This window comes from Periplaneta americana, chromosome 2, assembly GCF_040183065.1.
Source record: "Periplaneta americana isolate PAMFEO1 chromosome 2, P.americana_PAMFEO1_priV1, whole genome shotgun sequence".
Taxonomy (NCBI): Eukaryota; Metazoa; Arthropoda; class Insecta; order Blattodea; family Blattidae; genus Periplaneta; species Periplaneta americana.
In genome coordinates this window covers 132,272,546-132,298,902 of record NC_091118.1, presented here as the reverse complement: position 1 = coordinate 132,298,902, position 26,357 = coordinate 132,272,546, and the positions used below count along the sequence as shown (strand labels likewise).

At 34.5% G+C, this 26,357-nt stretch overlaps 1 protein-coding gene across 1 annotated transcript in view; it reads right to left on the bottom strand.

Annotated features, from left to right (window-relative positions):
* Positions 1-6,013: 6,013 nt before the first annotated feature.
* Positions 6,014-26,357, bottom strand: part of Tbcd (tubulin folding cofactor D) — a 45,158-nt gene continuing 24,814 nt past the window's right edge. Inside the window, exons 11-17 of the mRNA XM_069818447.1 lie at positions 24,478-24,711; positions 20,296-20,469; positions 20,068-20,189; positions 17,841-17,992; positions 15,128-15,326; positions 10,451-10,759; positions 6,014-7,008 (exon numbers count right to left, since the gene is read on the bottom strand). Of these exons, the coding sequence (XP_069674548.1) occupies positions 6,712-7,008; positions 10,451-10,759; positions 15,128-15,326; positions 17,841-17,992; positions 20,068-20,189; positions 20,296-20,469; positions 24,478-24,711 (1,487 nt within the window). The 3' untranslated portion in view covers positions 6,014-6,711. The remainder of the gene's footprint in view (positions 7,009-10,450; positions 10,760-15,127; positions 15,327-17,840; positions 17,993-20,067; positions 20,190-20,295; positions 20,470-24,477; positions 24,712-26,357) is intronic.

Genomic DNA, 26,357 nt, shown 5'->3' with positions numbered 1-26,357 from the left:
ATTGCATGAATCATATATATGCCAGAGACTTCTTGAAAGTCCAAATTTTTCTCTGAACGATGCCTTCAGACAGGTATGGGCTTTAGAACAAGTTCAACAACAATCATCTTTCTACCAGATTTCTGCATTGATGACTCTAAATTCTGTTCACAAACGAGGAATTTAAGAACGTGTCAGCAGCTGTTACTGTGATTTGTTACTTCTGTGGCTTAGGAAAGCACCCAAGAACTGTTTGTCCTGCAAGGGAAGCTGTCCGCAAAGGCTGCGGCAAAAAAAGGTCACTACAATAAGGTATGCCAGCAACAATCTCCGAATAAACAAACTGTTATTACGTCTTTCTGCATAGCAAGTGTGTCCACTGGTTTATCCAGAGCTCTTGTGCTTTTTTCTCTGAATGGAAAATTTATCTCAGCCCTCATTGATACAGGGAGTTCATTAAGTTTTGTTAATGAAAAGATTGTATGTAAACTACAATTGCCTACTGTCTGGGACACTGGTAGAGAAGTTTCTATGGCGAGAGTAATCACCTTGCAGTGGTAAATATCATGTAAAACTGACACTCCAAGGTCACACTTATGAAAATGTTGTGTTATGTATTCTTCCTAACCTCTGCTCAGATATCATTATTGATCATGACATTCTAAAAAACACTCTAGTGTTAGCATTCAATTTGGTGGTAACCAAGATCATCTCATAATTTGCGATTCATCTCAAGCACTTATCGAGCCTGCTCCCCTTTTTCAGAACTTAATGCCAAATCTAAAACCCATTTCCATAAAATCTCGAAGTCATACTGAATCAGATAACAAATTCACTAAAACTGAAATATCAAATTTGTTGAAAGATGGCATCATTGAGGAAAGCTGTTCATCATGGTGAGCCCAAGTTCCGGTCGTGTCAGATGAAAACCATAAGAGGCATATGGTTGTAGATTATTCACACTATAAACCATTATACTCATCTTAATGCCTATCCTTTGCCAAGAATTAACGATTTGGTTAACAAAGTTGCTAATTATGAAGTATTTAGTACAATCAATCTCCGCAGTGCCTACTATCAAGTCCCTATTAACGAAGACAAACTTTATACAGCATTTGAGGCTTGTGGTAAATTATTTCAATTTACAAGAATTCCGTTTGGTGTTACCAACAGTGTGGCTGCTTTTGAAATGAAATTGACAGTATTATTGCCAATGAATAACTTAAAGACACAGTAGCTTACCATGATGATGTAACAGCATGTGATAGAAACTAGGAAGAACATGACGCTAATTTCAAACAATTCATGGAAATATCTGAAAAATACAGATTGACTATAAACAAAATAAATCGAGACCCTAGAGACTTGCATCTTCCCAGTAATTCTATATGGATGTCAAACATGGGCCCTAACTTCTAAACAATACGCAATGATCCAAACATGCAGAAGAAAGATGCAAAGGAAAATACAAGGAGTCACTCTGAAAGACAGAATCTCAAACGTCAACCTACAAAAACTGACTAACAGCTGATGCAGCAGATGAGCCAGGATAACGAAGTGGAAGTGGGGAGGCCACGTGGCAAGAATGGAGCAGTCACGAAGGACTCATGCATAGGAAGAAGAAGCCAAGGAAGACCAAGACTCAAATGGGCAAATTTGTTAGTGATAACAGCAAGCAACCAGTGGTCAAGAAAAGCAAAAGATAGAAAGTAGTGGAAAAAACTATGACTTAATCTAACAGCAACCAACAATTAAGAATGTAAAAGTGTATAGATTTTAGGACACAAAAACTAAAGTGGTAGAGGAATGCAAACAGACAAAAATGTATCTCATCTGAAATAGCTAACCAGGCGAGAAACAATGAACTACCCCTCTTTTAGGAGGCCTTGCCCTTTAAGGGACAAAATGGCTAAATTCATTCATTCATAATAATTTTTCACAAAAGAAAAAAAAAAACTTTTTTTAAGGGGCACCCTAAACTTTCTGGCAAGTTGCATAATTATATACATAATCATAAAATGGAATCTATTAAGAATTTCAGAAAGTTAACATCAGAAAATATTATGCATCACTTTCTTATATATTCTTTTTCCATATGCAATAAACTAATTTGATTTTATACAAACTCAAAACACAGGACTTCTACATAAAAATCTAATATTATACAACAAGAACCTTATTTAGATATTCGTACATTCAATTATATTTTGCAGTCAATGCATTGTTATTTTATCACAATGAAACAAGACATACACATACATGAATATCGCTGGCATTTTATTAAAACCTCGAATGTCAAAATGTGGCAAAATTGGATTTTGTTTTCAGTAGCTAGAAATTCTCATTCTATATTGACCAGCAAAATCTTATAAGTCATTATCCAATCAAAATCCTTCTTTTAAACGTTTTAAAAATCTCGAATGTAATTGGCCATTCATTATGGCCTTCAAAATCCCATATTATGACATGTAATGCCTTGCCATTATTATGTATTGCCATTGTGCTTTATCTTCGCATTTAATTGTGATTATAGTGTTTGAAGCTTATTTTCTAATGATTATTATTGTAGATACCATTTCATTTAGTTTCTAAAGTAAATACCAGTATATATGTTTTCGGCAGGTAACAATATGTAAGTACATAGGAAATACTTACAAAATAATTTTACTTCACTTTTTTGCTTTCCTTATTACTTAAACAAATTTCTTACCAATAATATAAAATATAATTTTATAGGAACTAAATTTTATAAAACATAATGTGCTTAACATCAAGGAATAAATTTGCAAATAGAAATTACATTAAATTACATACCGGTAACCTATTACATTTGCCTTTATTTTAAAATCCAGTATGTAGGCTTTTTCAACATATGAGATTTTCCAGCTTTTATTTGGTCTCTTTCCAGAATGCAAAATTATGACTAGCAGGACTAAAGGAATTCTTGAAATGGTTCAAAGTGATGCTGGAATTGACTCCCAAAGTCAAATCAATGATAATTCCAGCATTGCCAGTTCAAATACAGAAGATATTTTTTTATTTAATGAAATCTATCATAAATAATGGACTGGAAGCAGTCAGTGGAGAAGTAACTGCAACAGCTGAAAATGAACCTGGTGTAAGGAATTATGTAGAACTTGAATTACCAGTACTAAATTATGAAGAATGTGGATTGGAGAATTTTCTCATCCCTAGAGTGGAGATTGATCTTCACTATGAAATGGAAAACCATGTAGACACTACAGTGGAAAATCATGAAGACCCTGGAGTGGAAAAACCTGTACATCCTGAATTCGAAAATGAAGACGGTAACATAGTCTCAGACTTCTCAATATCCACTGACTAGTCTGATTACTGTTCTGGTGATAATTCTGACTCTAGCAGCTCGTTGCCCAAGAGAGAAAGAAAAACTTCAAAAAGAGGACAAAAATTATCCTTACCATTGTCTGAGAAACCTTCTACTTCAACTCCTACTCCACATAATGAAATGACAAAAGGAAATCCAAAAATGAAAAGGAAGTGAAAAGGCCTTGGAAATTTTGAAACATAGCAAACAAGGAGAAGAAAGCTCGCAGGCTCAGAGAAACATTATCGTCCCTCCTCTGGCAAACTAGCGAAAGTGAAAAATTAGCGACCCTGCACTTAAGGTCTATTAAATAGTGCAATATAGACCTTAAGTGCAGGGTCGCTTATTTTTCACTTTCGCTAGTTTGCCAGAGGAGGGACGAATTATATTGGTGTAAAAAAAGATTTACAATCAGGGAAATATGTCTTAAATGTTCCTACAAGTGAAAGAAAAGTGGGTGCAAGACGTAAATGCAATAAATTCCATTGCCATGAATTCAGTGAGGAGGAGAGAATTCAACTTTTCAATAACTTTTGGAAAAACACGGATTGGAATCAAAGGAGGGTATACATTACATCGAATGTTAAGAAGAGCGTCCCAACTACTAGAATAAAAGATTGTAAAGGAAATGCTTTTCAGTATCATCTGAAAAAGAACAGTGAAATGTTATGTGTGTGCAAGGTAATGTTTCTGACTAGGCCTATGTTTGATATTGGAGAGTTTACTGTTCCGGACTGGGTCTTGCAAAGTATTCATGGAGCACCAAGTTCCCCTTGTAACAACGAATGAGAAGGAAGATGCTGACAATGCATGCAAGCTTCATCTCAAAGAGTTTCTTACAGGAGTTCCCAAAATAGAATCACATTATTGTCGTGCAGACACAAGGAAACAGTATTTAGAATTTTTATGGGAATCAAAACACCATCTTTTCAATGAGTATCAAAGAATGGCAGCAGCAGAGAACAAAATGGTAGTACAGTGAAGTACTTTTCAAAGAGTTTTCCATGAAATTAACCTGAGTCTGTATGCACCTTAGAAGTTTCAATGCAACATGTGTTCTCAGTACAGTGTTGGAAGTCTTCCGCAATCTGAGCATGATGCTCACCAAGAAAGAAAGATCTTAGCAAGAAATGAGAAATCCAAAGATAAGGAACAGGCAATAGGGGATTCTACTTTTCGATGTTACACTATGGATGTACAAAGCGTCCTTCTGGCACTACATCTTCATTAAAATGAATATTAATATTAGAGGAGAATTGTCAAATATGTAAACCTGCAGTATTTTAAAGGTCTGTTCATTCTACCAAAATGTATTTAATTCTATACTGGCATATGCAAGACATTTAGTTCATTTGTTATAAAATTAACAACTTCTTTTCTCAAGTTGTTATTGTTTTCCAATGGCCGTTTTTGGGATCATTTAACCCATTTTGCTTCTTGCCTCCCAAAAAGAGCACTCAGATTCTTTAACATGAGCACTGAGGTTTTAATATATGTAACTACATTTTCTCAACTTTCCACCAAGAAAAGTATTATTATGTATGCTGACTAGACTAGACGGCATTTCGGAAAGCGGTTAACTTCTATATGCGCTGTAGCATTTTTGGTATGTGACGTAACAAGCTTGTACAGTAGAACCAATCAGAACCAGTCTATAACAAGCACTTCCCGAGTTCGTTTGTTCACATGCGAGTTTTTCAATACATTGAATAAGTAAAACTAACATTTACTGTGTGTATATAAGGTAAATAAATGGAAGAAGAGACTGTAAAAAGACAAGTATTACACAAGCAGGTGCGGAAAATAGTGTTTAAGGTGCATAATTATTTTAAAAACGTTAATGAGCAGAACGCTGCCAACCATCTTGATGCTTCCAGCAACATTGCCAACATGCAAGAAACGATTGCAGAAGCATGTGGTGTGGGATTGAGAACCGTGCAAAGAATATTGTTAGTGAAGGAAAGAGGGTTTGTTTGGTGTCATGTTTACAGTAATCAACGGCTAAGGTCATTATTGTTTTTTGATAATTTTAATTCTCTCCTGCGCTATTTGTATTGCACGTGCTCGTGAAGTACTATGTGGCAATGTTGTACGCTGCCTTGCTCTCTCTGTCTCTCTCGACGCAAACGCTAGCAGACAATCGCCTTCCGAATTTCCATCAACTCTAGAGTAATAAAACCTCGTATGTTTATGTGAATCTTTAAATTTATGCTCTAAATCCTCATATGTTGACAATACCCATACTAAAATAACATAAGTTTTCCACTAATTTGACTTCCATAGGTTTTCTAGACTGTTTTTGTATCAATTACTTAAATTCTTTTTTTAAATTGCATATTTGTCATAGAAATTAAACAGTTTTTTTTGCACTCCTGAAAAGTAGTCCTTTTCAACATACGAGGTTTTGATAGAACCCCAGCAATATAATATTTCATTATGATAAAGTACTTACTCTCTTGTAACATTTTCTCTAATAAAGTTTCGCTGAAAAGAACGGACTTTCTGCAGTGTATCTTCTTTGAATGAAGACAATACCCTACCCATTCTCATCTACACACTCATCATGTTTCAAATATAAACACTTACTTAGTAAGCAAATTTACACTCTTCCATGTTCCATTTGCAAATCAAAACATGTTACTCAAATTCACAATAATAGGAGATATTCCTCCAGTTATGAAACTGCAACAGCATTTAGAACCAATTTATTAATGAGTATTGAAAATTCATTTACCCTACATTAGGACATCAGACATGATAACAAAACTTGAGTGATAAACTGAAATTACAATTTTCGTACATTAACAACATAATGTGAGCATTGAGGTTTTTGATATATGTAATTACATTTTACATGCAGCGTAAGAAGCTTGACATTAACCAAAATGCATGAAAATTTTTCACTCAAAAATATTTAAGCCCGTGAAAACATAGTGGCTTTTAGTGCTAAAATATACCTAACAGGGACAGCTTCGATTCTTTTAAAGGACAGTTGCACATAACCTTCCTAAAATGCTAAAGTTTACTGCAACTTCGGGCATACAACTTTTTATTAGAAACCTGAATAGTAAAAAATGTATTTTCTTAGAAGTTAAATTAATTATTTAATAATAATGTTTATTACATGGTAGTTGAATCAATACTATTACTTGATTTTAAATAAAGGTTATATTTAAATAGCAGAGAAATGTTACTTCCTATATAGATTTATCGTAAGGAAAAATAAATATATTCCTTCCTTTTTCTTTCCTGTAAAAATATTTGAGCATAACTATGTTTACTGAAGCTGGAACTCCAATTAGTATCTTGAAAGAAACATTCGGAGATGTCGAAAACATTAAGTGAAATCCCTGACTTTTTTTTAGACAAAGTAAGTTAAGTTGGTCCTATGACCGGACTGTATTTGCTTTTATACTTGCTACGACTTTTGGTATTGGAATACCCATCAATGTGCATAATTGGTTGCGTATAGGTCTCACTACTTCTACTTCCTGTTCCCAATTGGTATCACTGAGAACAGTCATTACCTCGTCCAAGTTTTCTTCAGGAATAACACTGTCTTCTCCATATAGCATTAGAGCCTCATACAGTTTGCTAGCTGTTGTCTTCCGAACCCATAGAAATCTGTTGCACAATAAGATGCACAGCTGTACCAAAGAGCGTTTTGACACCTCTCCACTCACCTGAAATAAAGAGATGGATCACTTCCAACATTCTTCTTTTAATGCAGCATAAGAACATTGACATTGCCATTGTTCAAACACAAACAAATAATGAACAGCACAAGTGAAAAAATGAAAAAAAAAATTTTTTTTTAATGAGAATTTTGGTTCGTTTATGTCATTCATACAGAAATGTACTGTTTACAAGCAAGAAGATGAACGGAGTTTATTACATCATTACAAAGAAATTTGTCAATCTTGTTCTAAACTTTCTCTTGGACCTTCAAGATAATTAGGCAATGCATTTAAGACTGTAATACATACGGTAACCAGATCAACATTTTGAAAACATTTGAAGGGAAAAAGAAGAACATTCAGAAAAAAGCCTGACAACATATTAAATTTCTATTTATTTTCTTAAAGAATAAACACAATTGGCAAATACACTACAGGTATCCATTGATATTCGTCTTACAATCCTGTTATATTTATTAAATCTACATACTTAGACTTTTACAAACAAAATTTGATAACACAATCTCAAGGGAAAAAATGGAACTCTCTGCATCATAATCCACAGTTAATTCCCAATTTACCACGCAAATCATCTGTAGCTGCATTTAGATTGGCAACAGGCCATGATTGTTTGGCCAAACACCTGCATAGAATTGGAATATATCAGTCCCCTAACTGCCTATTGTGCAATTCAAATCAAGAAATGGATTCGGAACACCTCAAAATCTGTGCTTCAGTGGCTGACCATGACTATATCTTTGAAAAATATTGGAGTGCAAGAGGTCAAATGACTTTATTGTCAAATGCCTGGCATTAGAAAACAACATTTTCCAGATACTTTCAGAATTCTGATAACTATGTTCCTTTTCTAGATCTTTTATTTTGTATGAAAAACGTTCGTGAATAAATGAACTAAAGAAAGATAGAGTTCACAAAACTCTTCTTTGAAGAAATCTTTCAATATTCTTGGGACATCAGTCTCCAACTAAAAATATCATCTCAGTGCAGGATATAACTTAAGAATCCTCTCAATAATTGGAAAAATACTTGGCCATCGTGTTTTGTAGTGGCAAAGCAACTGTTCGTAACTGATGCTGATAAAATCACACAACTCTTTTAAGCTTTTCAATGTGAAGAATGTATTCTGAGAAGAAATTGAAAATTTTTAGGGCTATTGACTCTATGTCAACAGGTAATAAATCAGTTCTATGTTGTAAAATATTGTGGAGAATATGAGCAGGACATCCTATTTCGTGAAATCATTTGGCAAAACATTATTTAGAAGGGCAACCAGAAACAAATCTGTTAATACCTATAAAATTGAACTAAATGTGTTTTTCAATGATGTCATGATTTTCTAAGATGTTAATTGGAAGATCTGAAACTGTCATTTTCATAGCTACTTAAATCTAGAATTTTACACACTTTATCTACACATATTTTCCAGTCGAAATATTATACAATGACAGGAAATACTGTAATTTCAAGCTACCATGATTACTGACATCTGTTGCTATAGCCGGAAATGTTCTGTCCCTCAACTGATCTAAGTGCATATTCGAGAAAATGCGCTGCCAAACACTTCATTAACTATAGCTTCCATTTTTGTTGCCACACATGTCAACTTCTTAGGGATCTCTGAATCCTCAAACAGTTTTGGAAGTAGTGGTGATGTACAGTCCATAGACCTGTAAGTCGGTGTTTCACAGTGTGGAATGACAAAGTACCTTCAGTTGCACTAACATGTTTGTCTAGTTTCATGAGTTTTGGTGTGAAACAAAATGTCACCAGCTGCAGGAAAATGAACTTCAAAATCGCGTAATATGTTTGTTTTTAAGTGATGATCAAAATTCAACACCTCTCTTGATGCCACAGATACTTAAGTCACACACCATACATTTTGTTTCCGTTCCTAAACGACCCTGAATGAACTATGGATATCTAGATCTGAATCTCGTAGACCTGCTGAACTTATACTTCCTTTCGTTGTCATCTGATATTTGATCGTCACTGCCTATCATTTTCGACATCTTTAAATGAAAAAGTTTGAAAACATTTCAATATAAAATTGAAAAGTAAGTACAATTTACTGAACAAGCACAGCATCAACATGCTAAACGATTGTTGTTTGCACAACTGAAGAAGGAAGCAGGAATCGTACTGAATGCCAGATTCTGATGTGACAACTAAAAAACTGGAAGCAGAATCACCACATGTCTTTATAACGAACAGCAAAATTCCCTTCAGTGTATGCGTTTTTCTTATCATGACAGACATTTTCAACCTTACATTCTATTTTTATAGTTTCATTTCAATGTTTGGAACTTTATGTCCTTGAAAGCCAGATAGACATTCACAAAATATAAAGAAGAGTAAGATACATCTGGCAAAATCTGGACATCTGGTTACCCTAGTAATACATGAATACTGCACTCTTTTTTTTTTTACATATAACAGGTAAGAGTGTGGAGTGCAAGGTAACGAGACAGCAGATGAAATAGCTAAAACTGCATCAAATCTTTTACCAATACCACAACCTACATACAGATTCCCTTGATAGAATAATAAATAATATTCATAACATAATAAACAAGCAATGGACAGAAGACTGGATAAGTGGACAAACGGGAAGAGCACTATGGAAAATTTTGAAACAACCCAACAATATTAAAATCTACTGTGATATCCCCAGACAGATACAAACTTTTGGCGTACAGGCTAGAATTGGACACCCTGTTACAGAATCTTAACTACATCGCTTTAAATTATCAGAGTCATCACTATGTCAAAATTTTTTAACAGAAGAAGAAACAATAGAACATATCCTACTTCAATGTAATAACACCAACCTCAAACTGCAGGAAATAATGAAAAACCATCGTCACATGAAATTCTCACCAATCCACAACTCTGGAAAATTGAATATTTGATTTACAGTGGACATCATGTAATCAGCTTATAGCTGGACACATGTATTAAGAAGTAAGAAGTAAGTATAACAGGTAAGATTAATAGAAGATAGATGGAGATTTGATTTGTGTCCTATATTAAAATTATGAATGTATCTTGATTTTATTGACAAGATAAAAATGAATATTTCTAAATTTTAGAAAATCTTTTTACATTATGTCCTTTTACGCACATCTGTCATGATTCTTAGGTCTTTCCAAGGTTGATAACTATAAAATAAAATTGGCAAAAATCTTCTTGGAATTGCTAGTTTGCCAGTGTGAAGATTTGCTATTCTTTATTGTTTAATAAATTGTTATTAATTATTTTCTTTCCACATACTACCTTACTTTGTTGGCGTTGTGTAATTTTGCTTTTGTATTGATTTGACTTTTACTACAGCACCCTTTTAGCTAGGTGATCTAAATATTCACTTTAAATCATTTCTACATGTGTGGATATGTACAGTATATTGTAAAACAGTTTGTAAGTTACTCACCTGAACTAAGTGACTAAGTACATCCACACTGCCTTTCAATTTGGCAGCTTCACGAGTCTTCCCTGTTTCAAGTTTCACATGTTCCAATATATCAGATGCAAATGTGCACTGAGGGTTTTCCAACACTGAACGGATACAGCCTGAACTAAATAAACAATCCAGAAACCCAAACAATGGAATTGTAACCCTGCTCACATTCTGGTGATTCTGGAAGATGCATACAATAGTTTTACAGATACGTTCTAGTTCTTCATTATTACCCTGTAGAGATTTCAAGTAGGCGAAAAGTGATGCACTTGAGTGTTTCACCTGTCGGAAAATCAGAACAAAGGAATATCACATATAAATCTAATATATAAAAGTCAAAGTAAATAAGTAGGTAAGTAAATAAGTAGCTAAATATGTATTTCTATACAAATCTACATGCTCTGACTGATATTTAACAGATTTTGCATAGCCTTCACAATAGGCTGACCAGATTTTGTATGGTCCAGCAGGGGACATCAGCAATTTCAAGAAAAACCACAAACACCTACCTAATCACTCTCCATTGAAATGTTAAAGAAAATACATGTAACAGTAGATACAACGATAGAACTTTGCATATTAAATTTATAGAGTATCTTAAAGGTCTGAATTAAATGCATAAACACACTAACTCCTGTATATAGATAACTATAGCTATTAAGAATTCAATTTCAGTACTGATGCATGCATGGAAATGTTCCACATGATAGGCCTACTGTACACACTGAATTCTAACACACACATTTTACAAGTACTTGTCTGAAGAATGTATCTTTTTAAGGATCTGTTCATTCCTATACAACTTCACACTAAGTTCTTCAAATGAGGAATGAAAGTTTTTTTTCACTTGTAGACCTAACAAAGCTTTAACTGTTTCAACTTTTTTTTTTTACTTTTTATCAGTCCAGATTGAGTTCACTCTGGAGAAATGTCTTTCTACTGATGAATTACTGACTGAAAGACACATCATTAATGACACTATTTTGAGAAGATTTTCAAACGGAATGAATTTTTTCTTGAAATCACCTGTTGGTTTGTCATAAAATTTCTCATTTTTGAACTACTTACAAATGGATGCTGCCACAGTTCTAATGCTTCCACGCAACGCGAATGCTAAGATGACCAAAGATAAAGATGCTATGTTCTTCTCAAAGAGTGCAGAATATCTCATACTGTGCTCGCTGGTTCTTCTGTCTGATACTGAGAAGTGTTCAGAAATGTGCTTGAATCACAGCAGTTCCATCACGATCCTTAAATATTTATGTGTAAAATTTATTGAAACAAAATCAAAGCTTCTGGGGACAAAACGGGGACATTTGCTCCCTGGGGACAGCAACTCAAAACCGGGGACTGTTCCCAGAAATCGGGAACGTCTGGTCAGCCTACTTCACAACCAGAAAAACAGATGGCTGTAATGACATATGGACAATCCAATCCACCCCCTCCCCTAGTTTCAACACTCCAATCAGTTTGGTTCTCAGGTAAGAGTAATAATGAGTTTGTTTTCTTTCCTCAATTCGAAAAAAGGAAAACTTTAAAACTTTATCTCACCCTATGAGGCAATTTCTAACGGGAGGATGAAAATCCGAAGTCCTCTAATCTAAGTACAATTTGATATCCTGGGGTTTCTTGGATCCCTCGATGGCGATCGGAAAGAAAAAGTTCAATTTCTACACCATTTTCAAGTAATCTAGATAAAATTTTTTTCGCATGTCGGCTTCTCTAAATCCCCACTAATCTGTCCCTTTTGAAGTACAACAAAGTCAATTATTTCGTCAATGGTAATGTCCATGACTGTATAAGTGATGTACACTGCTGAAAATCCTGGGCTATCGAACTGACTGTCCCCGGCTAACCAAACCTTTTCATTTTGTTTACCTGCGATTATATTCTTATGTTGTTACAACCACACATTCTTTATCGCAGGCGCAACATGGCTGTTGATAATGTTATAAAACGAAGTAGGAGACATGAAGTGCAAATTAAAAGTCTCAGCAAAAGATCTGAAAACACTAAAACTTACACCATTAGTGTAAAGAGATGTTGTTAATTTAACAGTAAGAGAGGATTGTTTCTTTATGTTTTTTGTGACTGCCACACACATCTATGGCCAGCACTGCATTCAGTTTCGAGAGATAATGAAAACCCCCTAGACAGAAATTACAGTTTTCCCGCATTTACAACAAAAGGCGAACAGAGAGAGTAAACATTCCCACACAATAAAAAATATAGCACTCTTGTCTATTTTTAAATTATTATATTTCGGTAAAACCGCTTCTCCTATGGAGTCAGTGCACTCATCACTACTGCTACTAGTTGTTTCACAAAGGATACATCCTCACTTTCAGAAGTTTCACAGTTTGAAATACCCCTGAAAATTTCACTCCCCACCTCACACTACACACCTAATTCATTGCAATTTGTATGTGTGATTAAATTAGCATAATCATTCGTTTGTTCTTGGATATCACTGGTCCCTACTTCTTCGTACACTCTCACAAAGTTCGCTGCATGAACATGTAAATGACTCGTCTATTGTTTGTTTTATAATCTTCTTCCTTACAAATGCACCAGTCTTTCTCTTCGATGACATCAGTTAATTTCACCTGGTTTCAATTTTAAAGAAGGGATTGCACTTTTTTTTAAAACCGATCTACTTGTTTTGATATGCAGAAGTTCATTTCTAAGCTGGACTGTAATTTCAAAATCTTCTTGAGTGAAGTGTTCAGAACAAATGATGAAATTTCGGGTGGGTTCGAAATTACGCCGATTTATTCAATTCACCCACGCTTTGAATCTATTCCATGATATTTGGCGATTAGGAAATACATGAATACTTATTCCAATATCTGTGTTTGTAGTATGTGAACACCCAAAATAAAAACAATGAGGCATTTCCGATAGAATAGCACACAAACTTATATATAAAATAATAAGACACTAGTTGCTTCACTGTACGAAACGCTACTGAGTGAAGCTCAGGAAGAATCGCACTGAACTACCTGGAGTTATGACTTCACGACTACAGCTGATGTATCATTATACACGCAGTTTTGAGAGAACAGAGCATTGCAGAAACTTGCGGTTTTCACCATTATATTTCTCTAAACAAAACCTTTATTTTGAGTACCACTTTATTTTTAAGCTGACAGAGCCTTTAATACAGTACTGTATTAGTATGTGTTAGTACCTGAATTAATAACCTGTAATCAACACTAGTCTTTGTAGCTTTTTTCTATTCAGTTCTAATCAACAACAATAATCAAGGTTGCTTGGCGATAATAGAAAACAAAGATGTGAAACGAAAGATTTAAAGGTTTCTATAGTTGAGTTGCCAAGGTCTCCGAATGTCTTAACAACTAGTTTTGTTAAAAATACAACCTGGGCAATGATGGGTACTTTAAGCTAGCAGGTACTTTACAGAATTTACATAATACTGGTAATATAGAATTTACATAGTAGTTACTGTATGCAATAAGAGGTTGATGAGTAACATCTGCAACTTTCTAAATCTAGGTGCACAATTCCGATAGACAAAGGAATGTTTCTGTAGGGAATCCCCATTTCCTAATCAACATTCCTACATTTCTCTATTTAAACTTCACCATTCTAGTAGAGAACATTCACCAGGTAACAGATTTCACAGATTTTGTTCAAGTAAATGCTGTTAGCCTTTTACTGTTATAATATTGAATGCGACTGCCAAGGAAATAATGTGTATATTTCCTCTGCATCGAGAAGGGAAGGTTTTGTGTTGCGAAGTTCGGACAGATAACACAGACTAAAGGAATGTCAAGTTACAGCTGATTTCCACTAAGTGCAGTTCAATTTAGTTCGTGAGAATGCAGTACACATTTAGAATAGAAAATCTTTATTTGTAATACATATATTATGAAGAAATCTTACAATAAGTTGGTTGGTTGGTTAGATAGATATGATATGCTTTATTAAGTTTGGATTGTGTCTACAGGCAATCAAACTAAGTAAAAAAACAATCAACGTAAATCAAAGTAACATATTCTTAAGCAATTTTCTAAAAATAATCTTATATTCTTCAAGAAAGTGTGTCATAAATTTTATGGACTCAAAGATGCCTTAACTGTGAAGTTATAAAATTTCTCTTGTGAAAATATTTTACTACATTGACTTAACTTGTTCTCATGTAGACTTCAAATGTTATATACTTCAGATGTTATAAAATGTCATTTCAAATATGTTTTTCTTACTTATGCGATTTTTTTCTTCAGATCCCATAAAAACATATAAAGGAAGTTTTACTGTATATGCTTATGTGGCTATTAAAGATCATTTATAACGAAGTTCTCGTTCTGAATAATTCTCACTCTAAAGAAATTCAACTGTGTTAAAAAAAACTAAAAAAAAAATTATGGTTTATTTAACGATGCTTGCAACTGCCAAGGTTTTATCAGTGTCACCGGTGTGCCGGAATTTTGTCCCACAGGAGTTCTTTTAAATGCCAGTAAATCTACTGACATGAGCCTGTCGCATTTAAACACTTATATGCCACACGGGCCAGGATCAAACCCGCAACCTCGAGCACAGAACTATACTGACTGCGCTACTCACGTCGACTCAACTGTGTTCTATAGTTACTATAATATACATATATATATAGTTATCAAATATTACCAGACTTTCAGAGAGGCCGCCAACACTGACCACCAGACCAAGTAGTACATTGTATGTAAAAGGCTGGAATGCCAACAGTTGAGTAAATCGTGGGAATGTGTCTGATTCAGCAATCCAATTTATTTCTCGTTCACATGCTGCTGCTGGTAAAATTTTTATCAGATCATCACGATATGGAATGTTAGGAACTGGAGGATCACTGAAACATACAGAATATAAACACATTTACACAAATTTTTACCAATCTACACATGTATGCATACTATTATGAAAGCAAGTAATGGTTTATATAGCGTATAGATTATCCATCACCCTATTAACCGATTGGCGAATTACCCAACTGTCTTTCTCTCGGATTTTTTTTTTGCAACAGAAATATATGAAGCACTGTACATTATATCAGCACGTTTCTTTTTCTAGAGAGAGTTATTACAAGAATAGAGAGGAATGGGCTGTCATCATTAAGGAGGCATTAGCTAAACTTTAAGAGCTGCATGCCAGTAGAAGAAGAAGAAGAGTTATTACAAGACTTTAACCCTAACACAGTATGGTCTACTGTTTGAGTTGTCGTGCTGTATAACTTCTATATTAAATGTCTTCCATGGGAATCAAAAGAAATCATGTTGTGCTAAGTATAAAAAGTGCAAATAACTGAGTGGTTTAGGGAAAGAGAAACTGTGGGCCATCTCAGAATACGAGATTGGCGTCACATCCTTGTGCAATTTAATAAAAATCAATGCTAAAGCATATGAAGTACGCAAATATACAATTTGAGACCTCCACTATTCCTATCATCCCACAGACAGTCATTACAAAGAGTTTCCTTGCCCCTTAAAAACCCGTCGTTAACAATCAAACATAAATCAGTGAACTTCTGGTACACTACCTAGCGTGTTGAATAGAAAGTCATGGAGAAAATTACGAAAGTGTACGCATTATTCACTAAATTTACGAAAGTGTTTTATGGCACGGATTATCCCATTTTTTTATTAACCGTTCAGCCCATCACATTCATTACTACGGATAATAGAGGATCTACTGTATACATATCTATATATATAATTTGAACTGGTAATGGAAATTACGGGAAAACAGCTGAACGGATTTTAATGAGAGACCCCTCATTTTCATGCCTGGCATCCAAAGTTTTTCGGAAAAGTAGTAGTTTTTAGTGAAGTGTCAATTTTCCTACATAATTTTCCTATTTTCCAAAATCCATCTGTTGTCAGTTTTGAAAACTAAGTTTATTCAATCACGGCCGACTTGATTGAATTTCAGAACAAAACACACACTACAATAAACAATAGGCAATTACACGAAGGCCATGACCTGCAGGATTGCCGACATATTTAGAGCTCAATTCAATTTGTTATTAAAAATTGATTCTGCAGTGTATAATTTTCTGAGTACAGCTGTGTATTGGATATTCAAATCTACGAAACTTGAGGTCGTTTGATGACATTATTACTATTATAAATTAAATATTATTGTAGTTGATATCATGATGCATCTATTTTTCATTAATTGTACATAATACTGATGCTATATTCATGACATGAAAGTGAAACGTTTTATGGTTATGAATATCTTAATTTAGATCTTTATTTCTATAATTTACTGAGTGGCTGCTATATATAACTACAAAACTTAAGTAAGATAATAATATTGTTATTAAAAATCAAATATTTTTATACTTATTAACCCAGTGAGGTTGGGTCTTTTTCATATACTTAATGGCGGTGTAGTGTAGATATTGATATGTGTCATTGTCTTCAGTATTGGCTCGAGAGAGCGCAAAAATTACAGTTCCTAAGGAAAGATCAAAAGGTATTACTTACCGATAAAATAAGAGGCCTAGAAAATTGTGTAGTCTCCAGATCATTTCAGCAAGATCTCTTAGTAGGATAAAATGATTTTACGCTCTACATTTCAAGTTCTACATGCAGCAACTATACAAAAATGCTATTGTTCGAAAGCTTAGCAAACCTGACATTTTTTTAAATTTTGCATACAATCCACAATGACCTGAAATAGCTACTGCTATCGTCCTGACATTGATACTTGCGTTTTCGTGTTGAAACTCAAAAACTGAAGTTGGATAGGTTCAAGAAAAAGTATTTGCCTAAAAAATCAATTCAGAGGGAGTATGTTTCATTATTATGGAAGCAAATAACTATCAAAAAGACAAGTATTCTTCATTGAAAATAAATCTGAAAATTTTTTATTTGAACGTCTAACGAACTTAGTTTGCAGCAGTATTTGCTGCACAAGCCACTAGTATATATATATTTTTTTTTCAATGTAATTTCATTGATTGACTGGTTGACTGATCTGTTTGATTGAATCATTCATTTGTTCATTCATTCATGCATTCAATGATGGAAAAGCAAGCTTGAATTTCGCAAGGCATATAAACCATAAGGATTTTCCATGTGCTTCTAACCTAATTCTGTAAATTTAATTCCAGAACTTTTCTTAAAAACTCAGAACATTTACAGAACAGAAATGCTGCTAGCTTCAATGCCATGCTCTGATCTTGTACCATCTATGTGCTTCACTAGAGACATCAAAAGTTTATTCTTTCCTTGTGGTAGCAGTAAAGGACAATTTATTAATATTATAGTAAAAAAATTCTCAGTTAAACAAGAATAATTTTTTGATGTACTTAAAATTCCGAATTTGTAATCCTTTTTTAAAATTCACTCCCGCTAACCTGTGCAGGAGACTACTAAATATTTTGCCTGCATGGGCTCGGGTCCTGTCAATCTTCTCCACAGCTTGCTGTGCGATTCCCACCATAATCTTCGTCACCAGTTCTGGTCCCAATAACGAAGGGTCACTTTTAAGAACTTGGACCGTCAGTACCTGAAACAATTATGCACAACGAAACGTCCTAGAGGAGGAGATAAAATTAACGAAGTCCGACATTTAGACTTAAATCAAAATGATGACATGGCAATAGTGAAGTCAAACTTCCCATCCCAAATCTCACTCAACATGCCTAAAATCAAACTCTCTTGGCGATAAATACTTTACATGTATAAAAATAGTTTTGCCTAGAGAACAATCAAACTTTAGGAAATCTACAGATAATAGTCTATATTTTATTTCACAGACTACCAGGACGCAGCACTGCTGTGCACCGCATCTCAGAATGCTCTGTGCATTCAATAACTCATTTATGCCTCATTAATTGAATGTATGAGCTGAAACAAATTCCATCGAGTGAGAGATAGCACTATGGAACATATTTTTATCTCCAGGAAACTAACAGCTGTTCTTTTTGGTCAATTTCTATGCACAGAATCCGAATATGTTGTTTAAAGTTGCTCTCAGGTCTCAGTGTTTTTTATTTATATTCAATTACCGACTATGGCAAATAAATATAATCTATAGTAAACACTAAGGCTTTCTTACTTATGTTTTGGAGAATATATATACTAAATAAATCACTGTTTGCAGTTTACAGCATAATAGTTATATTTATAAACGTTTCCACTTGGTTTTCCTAATCCCTAAACCTGCTGTGTGTTCTTCTACTGTACAAGACAGTAGTTACGGGACATCTACGTATCTGTAGATGACATACTAATACTATGCAAAGGAAACAAATGACAGATCCAAAACCTACATCAACACTTAAACAAAATACATCCAAAGCTACACTACACATTAGAAACTGAAAACAACAAATCCATTAATTTTCTAGACATCACAATAATAAAAGTCGACAACAAACACACATTCAAAGTCTACAGAAAACCCACAACAACAACATACATACACAACACATCCAACTGCCCAACACAACACAAACAAGCTGCATTCCGAACAATGGTTTTTTTTTATTGGGTTATTTTACGATGCTGTATCAACATCTCAGGTTATTTAGCGTCTGAGTGAAATGTAGGTGATAATGCCGGTGAAATGAATCCGGGGTCCAGCACCGAAAGTTACCCAGCATTTGCTCGTATTGCCTTGAGGGAAAATCCCGGAAAAAACCTCAACCAGATAACTTGCCCCGACCGGGATTCGAATCCGGGCCACCTGATTTCACGGCCAGACGCGCTGACTGTTACTTCACAGGTGTGGACTCCGAACAATGGTACACAGACTACTCAACATACCAATGAACCAACATGATTACAAAGAAAAGCTAAACACAATCAAATACACAGCACAAGAAAGTACAAAACATAATCACAAAAAACATAATACAACACAAACACAACACAAAAAATACATCACACTAACATAAGAAAACAAAAACACACATAAAATTGCAATCTCATTGAAGAAATTAAACTACAACATCGCATACAGAACAAATAATACTCTACAAAAACATCTCAACTCACAAACAACACAAACTAACAAATACAACCACATAGGCGTATACAAACTCAAATGTAACACTTGCAACAACTTCTACATAGGACAGACAGGCAGATCATTTCAAACACGTTATAAAGAACACATCACAGCCATAACAAAATTACAAAACACTTCCACATATGCAGAACACATCACAAATGCTAACCACACCTACAGAGACATCAACACAGACATGGAAATTCTACACATCCTACCTAAAAGCCAGAAACTAAACACACTAGAACAATGCGAAATATACAACACACAAAAACATAACCAAATGAAATTCTCAACACACACACTCTTTGACTTCACATTACACTACACAAACACACCCCCACAGGAAACAAAACAAAAGGCGACAAGACCAGCACCAGTCAGTTCTGAAGAAGGTCAATAACAGATCGAACCATGTCAACCAGGTACAGTAATATTTAACACGAGAAAGACATATAATACATATTCCGAAACAAATATTTAATCCGTTTTTGTAATTGTTGTCCATGAAATTATTATTCTATCATGTATATTCAATATAATACTGTCTTATCTTGATGCATACACACCTGAAGTCCTGTCATTGATGCCTCTCTGACCCAGGCTCCAATGTCTCCTCGACTATCCATTGTATATTCTGTTAGACCCTCCAAGAAACAACAGTAAATCTGCTCTATGTGTGTTCTCAACTCTGTAAACATCCATAAATGCTACTATTAGCCAAATTATAACACAACTTCTACACATTTCTCAATGATATCATATAACACCAGAGAAAGATATAAAAATAGTATTACCTGGGCCTAATCCCTTTCCAGTGCAAACAGTACGACAAACATTTGTCAGCGCCTTTAGAGCATCTCTTCGACTTTCTGCCCATTTAGAAGTTGATTCTGTGATTTTTAAGCACTCTATCAAGGCTGGAATCACTATATGCAGTTGATCATCCAACATAAACTTCGGAAAGAAACCTGTTGAATGTAATCATCAATTAATTCTTTCAATGATTTTCTGAATGGCTAGAGTGTCGGCTTTCCATGCTGGTAAACTGGTTCGAATCCCAGTGAGTCCAAGCAAAATTTGTGGTGGATAAAGACAGAGCTCAGTGATACATTTTCGTAAGGTACTCAAATTTCCCCTATCAGTATTCTATTATTGCTCCATTAATCATAATCATTATCATGCAGTGCTATGTACCTTGCTTCACATGGTGTGCCAACGACAATGCTAAGTTGGTAGCAAAAAGAACTACAGCTTTGGCAAGTCACTCCTAGATGGGAACACTTGAGTGAATGGCACAAAGTCAAGTACCTGCCATTGGATAAAAAAATACAGTAATAATAATTTCCTGAATGGTTAGTGTATCAATTTTCCACATGTGAAAACAGACTCAAATTCTGGTGAGTACAAGGATGAAATTTATTTATGGTGGTCTAAGATGTCCATATGACAGATTGTACCTGGGTACCCATGTTCCCTTGCCAATATTTTTTCACAATATCCCCATAATTCACCATCATCCACAGCATCATCACTTGTTAGCACCAAGGGCAACATCATCAGGCCTTTGAGGACAGCTACCCTCGTCTTAATCACTTAAATACCGAAAATATAGCTGAAACTCGTTTCAGAGCATTTCAAATGCAATTTATTTATTACTTTAAATAATGTTAGATTTAATTCATAACTTCGCATAAACAATGTTCATATTTTAATTTGTTAGAGCTTCATTAAATAGTAAATTCAATGAGGTTTCTTTTTTTCTAGGTGGTGTGTAAACTGAAAAATTGTCTGCATAAATTAGCACTAATACTTAATATTAGAAATATTTACCTAGGCCAGTGGTCGCCAAACCATCAATCACAATCTACCAGTAGAACACAAGGGCCTTCAAAGTCAATCGCGACAAGTAGCATATATGAATATAAAAGATGGTGTTATTTGCTTTTTCTAGTGACTATATTTCACCATTTGGCCGAAGCAATGAGTAGAGTTTCAGCGAATACTGTCAGGGGGAGAGAAGAGATTACATCTGCTGATGTAGTTTCATAACTGAGAAGTGATTTATAAAGCTTTTATTTATCATTTCAGCTTGAAGATTGTACAGATTTGATTGATGCAGCGCAACTAGTAAGGATGATCTTCAGTGACATTTCAGTGAAAGAGGAATTCTGGAAAATTATTCCACTGAAGGGACACGTAATAGAACATGAGTTCAAGAACTTCACCTCTTCCGAAAGCATTCCATTCAGGAAGCTTGTAGGTATCATAATACATGGAGCACCAACTTTTACTGGTGTTCATAATGGTTTCCTTGTTTGTGCAGAATAGATTATAGTTTCCCGAACTTTTTGTCCTATCACTGCATAATTTACCTGCAAACTTTGTGTTAAAAAATTTGTAAACTGATATTATGAAACTGTTAATCAAATGAAGGCGCGTGCTCTCAAAGATGCTTGTTCACAGCCCTGACAGATGAGTTTAGTTGTGAGTATGGTATCCTGTTTCTTCATACAGAAGTTCGCTGGCTTGGTAGAGGACGAGTACTGCAGTGCTTCAATGACTTGCTACCAGCAATAGTGATATTCTTGAGAGAAAATTATTTTTAGTATCCTCAACTTGAACACTCTTGAGTAGCTTCGACACTTTGTCTTTTTAGTCGGTAAAATGGAGAAACGCAGTGAATTGAATCTTAACCTTCAGAGCAAAGAGAAAATCTTGGAGGAGATGATATCTGATGTGTAAGCATTCTCTAAGAAATTTGAACTCTGGGAGAAGAAACTCAGCTGGGGAGATTGTTTCTTTGTTTGAAAGGATGTACTGAAAATGAAAACGCTCCTAATCAGAAGAAAAAATATGTTGTTGTTGTTTTCTAATGCCAGGAGTTTGACAATAAAGTCATTTGACCTCTTGCACTCCAATATTTTTCAAAGATATTATCATGGCCAGCCACTGAAGCACAGATTTTGAGGTGTTCCGAATCCATTTCTTGGTTTGAGTTGCACAATGGGCAGTTAGGGGACTGATATATTCCAATTCTATGCAGGTGTTTGGCCAAACAATCATGGCCTGTTGCCAATCTAAATGCAGCTATAGACGATTTGCGTGGTAAATCAGGAATTAACTGAGGATTTTGATGCAGAGAGTTCCATTGTGTTATCAAATTTTGTTTGTTAAAGTCTAAGTATGTAGATTTAATAAATCTTTTCACAGAGTAAAACGTAGATTTAGTAACAGGTCTGTAAGTAGCAGTGCTGCCCTTCTTTGCTAAAGCATCCGCATTCTCATTTCCCAGGATTCCACACTGGGATGGTATCCATGGGAATACAATTCTTTTATTGAGTGATATTAATTGAGAGAGCATTTTAGTTATTTCTACTGTTTGAGATGAAGGTGTGTGTTTAGAGACTATTGATAGAATAGCTGCTTTGGAGTCTGACAATATAACTGCATTCTTAAATTTATTGATGTGGCATAGAAGATTCCTGAGACTTTCACTTATTGCAATGATTTCACCATTAAAACTTGTTGTTCCATATCCAAGAGATCTATAAAGTGAGAAGAGACAGCACGTAACACCTGCACCGGCACCTTGTTCCCTGGAGATCAAGGATCTGTCTGTGTATAAATGAAGCCAGTTTTGTGGAGGGTACCTAATATTAATTGTCTCTAAAGACAATTGTTTCAGTATTTCAGTGTTTACTTCTGATTTCAGTATTTCTTCTGTTAAATTTAGATTATATTCTATATTTAATAGAGTTAAAGGGTTTGGTTTAATTTGTAGTTTTCTTTTAAATTCGGGATATTGATTTTCTGTTTTAATTCTTGAACAATGGATATGAAACTTATTTGAGTTTTCAATCTACACAGAGGACTGTATGAATGCCAATTGTTTCCTGGTAATCTGATAAGTTTAAAGAAAAAATATATACTCATAATTATAGGGCTAAGATTTTGATGATCTATAAATCATGAAAAAATGTCCTAAAAACAATGAATTTATGACCTAAAAATCTTTCAAAAATCCTCTTAAAATGCCCTAAAACTTTATCTTACATAACTGGCTTAGTAGGAAAAGAGATTTTGTACTACTTAATATTTAGACTAGTAATTAAATTAAATTCTAGTATTGACATTTAAGTTTATTTAATTTTACACAATTTTTTCTAAGTAGTACACTTTAATTATTTTACCTGATGTAGTTTCCATGTAGTCCACCATAAGGCCACTCTTATCTGGAACTAGCAGGCATAGAGGAGTCTATATTGAAGGGGTGGTTGGACTGATCCATTACATGGGGTGTACTACGTTAAAATGGCAATATTTGTGTAGAAAAACGATTAAAATATTATACAAAATAATGGGTAATAATGGACAAAATATGTAGAGAAAATATCAAAGGAAATAAACATTATTTTACATGAATAATGGGGATTTATGGCCAAAATTAAATGAAAATGCCTCAAAAATGACCGAATAAAACAAAAAATGCTCTTTTGAGTTGAAACAGGCAAAAAATGCAAAAAAAAAATGCCCTAACAAATGTGTCTTAAAACACTCAGTTTATCACATTACATATAAATACTAAAGCAGTTATGTTTCTGGCTTAATAGAAAAAAGATGCAATTTCATCAAAATCCTAACCCTACTCCTAAATTTCACAAATAAGTAATTCTGGCTTTCTAGCTTCTCGAGTAACATGGTAAACTAGCAGCACTGTAAAAGGACAATTTTCCTAAATGAGAAGCCTACAAGGAAAAATAAAGATTATTTCCTCGCTGAGGTTTTCCCATTCATAAAAATAAATTACTGCAGGTCCTGCAAGACTGCAGCAGTTTCTAGATGCCCTTAACATTTATGAAAAAGGAACGGAATTGGATCAATAGTATTAGATAGTCGATGTTAAAGAGGTAGAAACAATCGGCTCATCGGAGTTGAACTCTGGGACAACTTACCCCTGGATACAAGTGAAAACTTACCTAGTGCCAAAGAGAATCCCATGCGAACAGTTTGATTATTTGCTGCTAATTGTTCAGTATATGCATTAATCAGTGCATCACGTTTAATGACATTCACTCCTTCAGATGGTCCCCCAGGTTCTGATCGCAATTGGTAATACTCAGTGAAAAAGGCAGGCAGAGCTGATGCAGCTCGCGAACGAATATTAGGAACTTCATGAGATAAGCACTCATCCAGTAATGATTGCCAATCATCTGTGAAAGAAAAGCATATAACTGTGACAAATAAATCATAATTTTAAAGATAAATCCGAAAACTATACACGCACACATGCATACACACACACAAAATATATACATAAAATTGGAGAGAGGGAACTCTAAACCACAATTTTTCAATTACACAGAAACTAAGGTCATGTGATCATTATAAAATCTCTCTAAGAACATGAGTAAGTATTCTCACTGATTACACTAGTCAACAAACTGAACTTTTTTTCCAATAACAAATAAAATACGCTGAGGCTGACCTTACCTAATTCGCACCTGCTGAGCAAGAAAATGACAGTGAAAAGTTCGTAACATGTCACATTTTTCTGTTACCTTATACATATTTGCGCTTTAGTTTTAAAAACCAGGATTTCTTACATCTGTGGCATCTCAGTAACACCAGCAGTTTAACAAATGGAACTTCAACACGTCAGTAGTAGCTCAGTCACGTCAGCAAAATAATAGTGCAATATCAGTAGCATCTCAGATGATTGCAGTAAGTGAATGTCATGTATAATGACCTCAATGGAACGTTCATATAAACTAAGTGGCACGTCTGCGCTATGTCAATAGTGTAAGACAAGATGTCACTGAGTGTTAACAATACATCTTTTGTACCACAAAGCAGAGGTTCCCAACTGGTGTGTCGTGACACACTGGTGTGTCACGCAGCTCCATGGAGTGTGTCGCGAAATTTTGGAATTGAAAAATAAATTTATGCCATCCAGAAAGTATCTTTACAACGCATTTTTTATTTACAACGAAGTCTTTGATATGGTATATTTTATTTTGAGACAGACTTTACCAATGAAACGTGAACACTTGCAACAATGCGTAGTAATTTGTTTACTCTTCCCACGTAGTAATAAACAGAGTTTAGAATCGCAGAACATATTGATCAGTTTGAGTATGAGAGGGTTATAGTGTGATTATTTTATGAAAAGCGCTTTATTTAGATTTTATCATGGACAAATTTTTAATTCGAAAAAGACAATCTGAATCAATCTCTGGGTTAGAATTAGATAACAGCAGTGTTAATTCAAATGTGCGCTGAAATTCCCTTCAAGGTTCACAAAAACGTACTGTGTTTCGTAAATATAGTGATGAATACTTGCAATATGGTTTTATGTGGCATGAAGATGAATATAAACAAAATCCCGTGTGTCTTATATGCGGTAATGTTTTGTCAAATCAGTCGATGGTGCCAAATAAACTAAAAAGACATTTAGAACTGCAGCTTTTTCTGGTGGAATGCGCTGGAATGGCGTTACGGCACCGTTTTCTTGCATTTTTCATCATGCAAGCAAAATATGTGTGTGAATAACTATGTTTTTAATTTAATTTTTCTTTGAATCCTCCTTAGACCTTCAAAGTCTTAGATGGACGAATAGGAGAATAAAAACGACAAAATTTCCGCACAGTGAACAGTAATCATCTCCCCGTCCGCTGTAAAATATTCTACACAGAGTTCCACCACCTTTTCCTCCACAAGAAAATCACTGATTGTTGTTATTATATTGTTATTAATAAAAACAAATAAGTGTGTTGCGATATCGTAGCCATTCAGTAAAGTGTGTCATCAGTCAAAAAAGGTTGGGAATCACTGCCTCAAAGTCGCATCAGAACAAACA